This window comes from Phascolarctos cinereus, unplaced genomic scaffold (assembly GCF_003287225.1).
Source record: "Phascolarctos cinereus isolate Bilbo 61053 unplaced genomic scaffold, phaCin_HiC Scaffold_5;HRSCAF=322, whole genome shotgun sequence".
Lineage (NCBI taxonomy): Eukaryota > Metazoa > Chordata > Mammalia > Diprotodontia > Phascolarctidae > Phascolarctos > Phascolarctos cinereus.
In genome coordinates this window covers 299,828,686-299,835,652 of record NW_027555958.1, presented here as the reverse complement: position 1 = coordinate 299,835,652, position 6,967 = coordinate 299,828,686, and the positions used below count along the sequence as shown (strand labels likewise).

The 6,967-nt window shown below is 44.6% G+C and overlaps 1 protein-coding gene across 1 annotated transcript; it reads right to left on the bottom strand.

Annotated features, from left to right (window-relative positions):
* Positions 1-1,323: 1,323 nt before the first annotated feature.
* CISD3 (CDGSH iron sulfur domain 3) lies at positions 1,324-6,407 on the bottom strand. Its single transcript, XM_020997772.2, has 4 exons — positions 6,251-6,407; positions 4,689-4,736; positions 2,307-2,420; positions 1,324-1,818 (listed from the first exon to the last, which is right to left on the bottom strand). Exons 1-4 carry the CDS (start codon positions 6,296-6,298, stop codon positions 1,639-1,641), a joined length of 390 nt encoding a protein of 129 aa, XP_020853431.1. The 5' UTR covers positions 6,299-6,407; the 3' UTR covers positions 1,324-1,638.
* Between the last annotated feature and the right edge of the window lie 560 nt (positions 6,408-6,967).

Sequence of the window (6,967 nt, the reverse complement as noted above, 5' to 3'; positions counted from 1 at the left end):
CAGAGAATTCATTAAAAAAAAAAACCTTTGAAGGTTTGCAAAGCATTCTATGCTCATAGATTAAGAGCTGGAAGGGACCTCAAAGTTCATCTAGTCTGACCTCATTTTACAGATGAGGCATCTGAGGCCCAGAGAGGTAACAGGACTTACCTAGGATCATACAGCTAGTGGGTAGCTTAGCTAACAGGGATGTGAAACTAAGTCTTCCTGACTCGCTCCAGGCTGCTTCTCAATGACCTCAGCCTAGCCTCACTAGAGCGCTGAGAGGTAGGTACTACAGGTATTGTCACTCCCATTTTAGAGAAGAGGATACTGAAGCCTAGAGAGATTAAGTGACTTAAGTCAGAGTCATACAGCTAATAGAGAACGCCCCAAAAGCCTTAGTGCACTAAAACTTTTGGGACACCTTGCATTTGTTAGAAACAGAAGCTGAATCTAGCTTATCCTCACTCCCTGGGCTAATTCTCTATCTACTATGCCACACAATGGCCGCACTGAATGCCTAGTACTTTGGGGTTTTTTTCTGCTTCAATTCCCTAGACCCACAATTCAGGATTTTAATTCTAGAATTGGCAATTTCCCTGTCTGTAAAGATTTTTCCTAAGCATAGGGTGTTGGGGGGAGGTGTTTTTGACAGGCAGGGGGAAAAGGGGATAGGGCTAGAGAACCTTGAAACCATTATTATATTTAGTAACATCACTGCCAGTATTAGTATTTAATATAATATATATTAATAAAATATAGTACTTAAGTTTTCAAAGCACTTTACATTTACATTGACCAAGTGCATTTTTATAGCCCAATCAATAAGCATTTATTAAACACCTACTCTGTGCCAGGCACTATGCTAAGCACTGGGGATACAAGTTGAATGAAGGTAAAATTCCTTATTCATAAGGAGCATACATGTAGCTTCCAAAGCCAAGTGAAGAAGAGGCAGAGGCAGGTGGAGATACATTTGGATGGGGTATAAAAAAAATGACTTGGGAAACAGAAGACCCATACTACCCAGTAAAACTAAAGCCAGCTTTACCACTAGGAGTGGTAAACGCAAGTCTTCAAGCCTTCGTCAACAAGCTTGTTCCTGTGTGCCTGGCAGTGATAAATATTGGTGATACAAACAAAGGTCCCTCAAGGAGAATACATTCTATAAACCTCAGTTTCCTCACATGTCAAATGAGGGGGTTAGGTGTGCAGCTGACATCTAATGTTAGGAAAACCTCAAACAAGGGAGAGAGAAATGTGTCAGGCCACCAATCCTGGAACTGGATCTTCCCTCCTTTCACATTAATGAAAATTAAGAAAAAGCAACACTTGAGAAAATGCATTACTAGATATATTTAATGGTGCCAGATGGGGATGAATACATACTCCTGGGTTCTGAGGGTGGAGGGGACCATGGATCCTTATACTCTGACCAGAAGGTCAAGAGATCAAATCCAGAATGACACCAAAAGCCTCCTACCCACGGAGAAGATACAGGCTCAATCTAGACCCAGGTGTGGAGGAATACAAGGGTCTTGGGAGGATCTCCTGGTGGGATGGTAGCCAAGTCCTCTAAGGTGCCCAGAAGGGAGGTCCCCATATCAAAGGAGATGCTGCCAACCCAAACCCAATGCCTTTGGTGTGGTATGCTGGTCAGAGTGGAGAACCCTCTTGGGCATTCTGTATTCGTTCATTCTTGTGAGTGCCATCACAATATGGGGGCTTCAAGGTTGCCTTGCAGCTGCAAAGAAAAGCTGAACGGTCTTCTTCAACTTTGAACCTGAGGGGGAACAGGCCCGTTCGCTGAAAGAAGTGGGAGCCATCACAGTAGGGCTATAGGAGAAACAAAGGCTGTAAACACAACTACTCAGGGCTGGTGCCTTTCAGGTCCCTGTGCTGGATGCTGAGCTGGGCTGGGGAGGGAGCTACAGAGCCAGACTGAAACCTGTCCTCAGAGAGCCCCCAGTCTGATAAGGAAGACAGAGTCAAGGAGCTACCCAGTCAAGTCAGAGGAAGTAGACTGGAGATGGCTTCTTGGGAATACTGAATCTGTTTTCAAAGGTGGGGAGGGGGAAATGAATTGATAAGAAAGGGGGAAGATTAGGAAGGTTAAGTCCCAACAAAAATGAGATAAGCTTAGGAATGACTTAAAAGCTGTACCTGTCTCCCCCCACCCCACTTTCAGAAAGATTTTACTGGGGTAGAGAGGGTGGAAGAGTCTCTTGGAGCCACCGGGAAGAGAGGGCAGACTGGGGGGGGGGGAGCCCAGAGGATGCCAGAGATGCTCCCCACCCAATACCCACTTTTATAGAGAGTCCTACCTGGTTCTTACTTCGGCCACACACACACCATTTATACGTTTTCCCTGCCTTCAGGAATACCTTGATGGGCTTTTTCTGAGCAATCACAGGCTTCTTTCTTGGAAACCATTTGCTCTATGGATAAAGATGAGAGGGATAAGTTTAATAATCTTTATACAAAGTAGGGCTTTTCCCTCTTCTTTCAATTTATTTAATTTTTTAAAAATTTATTTTTTAATAAATATAATAAATGTTTAATAAATGTTTGTTGAATTAATTATAATTCAGATGTACGGAAAAAGTTATTAGGAAATAGATTCAGCACCAGAAGGGCCCTTAGAAGTCATATATCCTAAGCTCCTCATTTTACAGATGAAGAAACTAAGCCCTGAAGTGGCTTACTCAAAGTTACATAGTTAATAAATCACAGACTTCGAGTTTGATACCAGGTCTTCTGACGTCAAGTACTTTTAAAAAATTTTTATTTATTTATTTTTAATTTTCAAGATTTACTTCCACAAGATTTTGAGTTCCAAATTTTCTCCCCATCTCTCCCCTCCCCCCACCCCAAAACGTCAAGCATTCTGAATACCCCTTCCCTTGATCTGCCCTCCCTTCTATCATCCTTTCCTTCTCTTATCCCCTTCCCCTTCTATTTTCCTTAGGGCAGGATAGATCTCTATACCCCATTGCCTGTATATCTTATTTCCCAGTTGCATGTAAAAACAATTTTTAACATTTGTTTTTAAAACTTTGAGTTCCAAATTCTCTACCTTCCTTCCTCCCCACCCACCCTCATTGAGAAGGCAAGCAACTCAATACAGGTTATACATGTATACTCATACAAAACACTTCCATAATAGCCATCCCTATCCCACCCCTCTAAAAATTTATTTTTCTCCTTTCCAACTCATTTTCTCACTGAAGGGAAAAAAGCCTTATGTATGTATGTATAATTAAGCAAAACAAATTCCCATGTTGGCCGCGTCTAAAGATGTATATCTCATTTTGCATATTAGTCCATCATCCCTGTCAGGAGGCAGGTAACATGTTTTTACAGTGTGGTCATTGTACAAAGTGTGCACCGAGGGTCCATGAACTTGCTTTTTTGTTTTTTTCCTAAATTTTTATATTTTATTTTTTCCCAATTACATGTAAAAACAAATTTTAACATTTAATTTTGAGTTCCAAATTCTCTCCTTCCTTCCTTTTCTTCCCCTCTCTTTGAGAAGGCAAGCAATTTGATATACACTATACACGTGCAGTCATGTAAAACATTTCCATATTAGCCGTGTTTCAAAAGAAAACAGACCAAAAATACAAAAGCAAAACAAACCAAAAAAAAAGCAACCCACAAGAAGAATAAAATTTTTAAAAGTATGCTTTGATCTGCATTCAGACTCCCATCAGTTCTTTCTCTGGAGGGGGATAGCATTTAGGGTGGAGGAATGAGTTTCCCCATGAGTCGTTTGGAATTGTCTTAGATCATAGTATTGCTGAGAAGAGCTAAATCATTCACAGATAATCACTGCTACAATATTGCTGTTCCTATGTATAACATTTTCCTGGTTCTGCTCACTTCACTTTGCATCCATTCATGTAAGTCTTCCCAGATTTTTGTGATACCATCCCACTTGTCATGGTTTTATAGCATAGTCTTACAGCACAACAGTATTCCATCACAATCACATACCACAACGTGTTCAGCCATTCCCCAGTTGATGGGCATCCCCTCAATTTCCAATTCTTTGCCACCACAAAAAGCTGCTATAAATAATTTTGTACATGTGGGTCCTTTCCCTTTTTCTTTTGATCTCTTTGGGATACAGATCTAGAAGTGGTATTGCTGGGTCAAAAGGTATGCACAGTTTTATAGCCCTTGGGGCATAATGAACTTGTTTTTTAAATAGTTTAAATAGTTTGAGAACTACTTAAATATAATTGGCTTCCTTTCTATTCCTGTGTATTGTATACATTTAAAAACATTATTCTGAGAAGGGGTGCCTAGGCTTCACCAACCTGTGAAAGGGATTCATGATGCCCACAAAAAAGGATAAGAACCCGATACAGGGCTTTAAGGTAGGCTTTCTATATGTATGTATGTATGTGTGTGTATATATATATATATATATATATATATATATATATATATATACACATACACACACACATATATGTATGTATGTATGTGTGTGTGTATATATATATATATATACATACACACACACACATACTCTCACACATATACATATATATATGTACACACATATATCATCACAGCAACCCTTTAAGCTAGATATTATTACTATGCCCATTTTACAGATGGGGAAAGCATCCTGATTCTAAATTCAGGATTCTAGCCATTATTACAAGCTACTTCAATGCATGTGAGTATTTACTTACCAGCCAAGAGGAAAACAACCTGATCTGGTTCCACCTCAGCTCTGCACTCTGGTGTGAGGGATGGGGACAGAAACAGTGGAAAAAGAGAAGAGGGAAAAACAAAATAAGTTTTTAAAAGTTGATCCTGGAGCTTTAAGGTAATAGAGGGGAAACTTGTTCCTCCACCGTAATTATTTTAATTCACTTCCCAAGGTTGAGGAAAGGAAGGAAGAGGCAAAGGGGAAAGAAAGAAACTGAGGGAAGTGGAAATGAGAGACAAGAAGAGAGTAAACAAAAGGATGAAGGGAATAGAATCTATAGAATGATGAGAAGACCTAGGGCAGCTAGGTAGTGAAATGGATAGAGTCCTGGGCCTGGAGTCAGGAGGACCTGAGTTCAAATGTGACACTTCCTAACTGTGTGACCCTGGGCAAGTCACTGTTTGCCTTAGTTTCCTCATCTGTAAAATGAGCTAGCGGAGGAAACGGCAAATCACCCCAGTAACTTTGCCAAGAAAACCCTCAAAATGGGTCACAAAGAGGCAGGTACTACAGAAAATGACTAAACCACCATCATCTGAGAAGACCCAAGAGAATTCAGGAATGGAAGGCAGAGGGAACAGAAGAAACAGGGGGAGAACCAGGGAGTGCAGGGCTTTTTTAAAGACCTTCTAGTCCAGCCCTCTTTCATTTTACAGATGAGAAAATGAAGGCCCAGAGAAGTAGGGTGACTTGCCCAAGGTCAGACAGGTAGTAAAGAGCAGCCCCAGGATTTCAACTCTATTGATTCCAAATGTATCGGTCTTTCAGCTGTTATCCCCGAGGCTGAGGAAGAAGGATTAAAGGTTGCAGAGTGGTGGAAGGGACCTCAGACACCCTTCAATCCATTTTTTTTTTTTGCAGTTTTACAGTTGAGAAATTGGGGCAAAGGGGAATGGGGGGTGGGGCAGGGTGTAGGAGGATAAAGAGGGCCCCGAAGGGAAGCATAAAGAAGAGAAGGTTGGAGGAGAATTGGGAGAAAAACTTAGGAAAAGGGACCACGGGGAGAAAAGACTAGGGGAGGCAAGGAGTTTAAGGGATAAGGGAGAAAGGTGACTAGTGGAGAAGGAGAAAAGGCATCAGAAGGGAGGGAGGGAGGAGATTAAAGGAGGGAAGGACCGGAGAACCCGGGGAGGGAAGGAATCGGGGAGCTGGGGAGAAAGAGGAGGAGAGAGGACCCAAGGACAGGTTCAGGAGCTGGGGGAGGGAAGGAATCGGGGAAAGAAGGGGAGCTGGGGAGACAGGAGAGGAAGGAGGACCCAAGGACAGGTTCAGGAGCTGAGGGAGGGAAGGAATCGGGGAAAGAAGGGGAGCTGGGGAGACAGGAGAGGAAGGAGGACCCAAGGACAGGTTCAGGAGCTGGGGGAGGGAAGGAATCGGGGAAAGAAGGGGAGCTGGGGAGACAGGAGAGGAGGGAGGACCCAAGGACAGGCTTAGGAGCTGGGGGAGGGAAGGAAGGTTCTTGGGAAGGGGTCGAGGCCAGCCGGAGTGGGGATGGGGGGACTGAAGACGGCTGGTAAGCCGTCCAGCTCCGGCGCCTCTCACCGCGGCACAGCTCCCCACGGTCCGCAGCCCCGCCACCACGCCGGCCATGGTCGTACTGCGCCATGGGGCCCCGCCTCCGGCCCCGCCCCGTGGCCCGGTCACCTTCCCCGCCGCTGTGTCAGGCTCTCCCGCGGGGGCGCTAGGGATGCGTCCGCTCTGCGCCCTAGCCGTACGGCCGCCGTGCGCCCTCGCCCTCTGCGCACCTCCCCCTTACTGAGGTAGGCTGGCGGGGCCGGGTGGGAGGAGCGAGCCGAGCGCCGCGTAACCCTCACAGCCCTGGGCACCAGCTGTTTTCCCCGGCGGATTGCGCCCCACCCTAAATCTGGGAGGGAGAGCGCTGAGGTTGCTAGGGGAGCCCTGGCGGGAAAGTATCTGTGCGCGCATTTGATGCATCCGTCTACAAAAAGTATGCACACTGAAATGCAAGAGGAGCCTCTAACATCCGAGTACACCGAACTGGTCATGTCCCTCTTCTGTCCTAAAATCTTCAGTGGATCCCTATTACCTCCTGAGTAAAGTTCTTGAGAACGTTCAAGGGTCTCCACAATGTGGCCATGCACCACCCTTCCAGCCTTATCTCATATGCATCCCATGCACGCTACAATGCCACGTAATCTGGGCCCTGTGCCAGGGACCTGGGCGGCTCCGAAGTATCTTTGTGCTGTACCTGGTGCAAGAATGTCCCCTCATGCTTCTCTTCACTTATTGGAATACTTT

Coding starts and splice junctions, on each gene's coding strand:
- CISD3 (XM_020997772.2), bottom strand. CDS start 6,298: ATGGCCGGCGTGGTGGCGGGGCTGCGGACCGTGGGGAGCTGTGCCGCG. Junction 4,737..6,250: donor CCGTGGGGAGCTGTGCCGCG/GTGAGAGGCGCC, acceptor CCCTCACACCAG/AGTGCAGAGCTGAGGTGGAA. Junction 1,819..2,306: donor GTGGCCGAAGTAAGAACCAG/GTAGGACTCTCT, acceptor TTTCTCCTATAG/CCCTACTGTGATGGCTCCCA.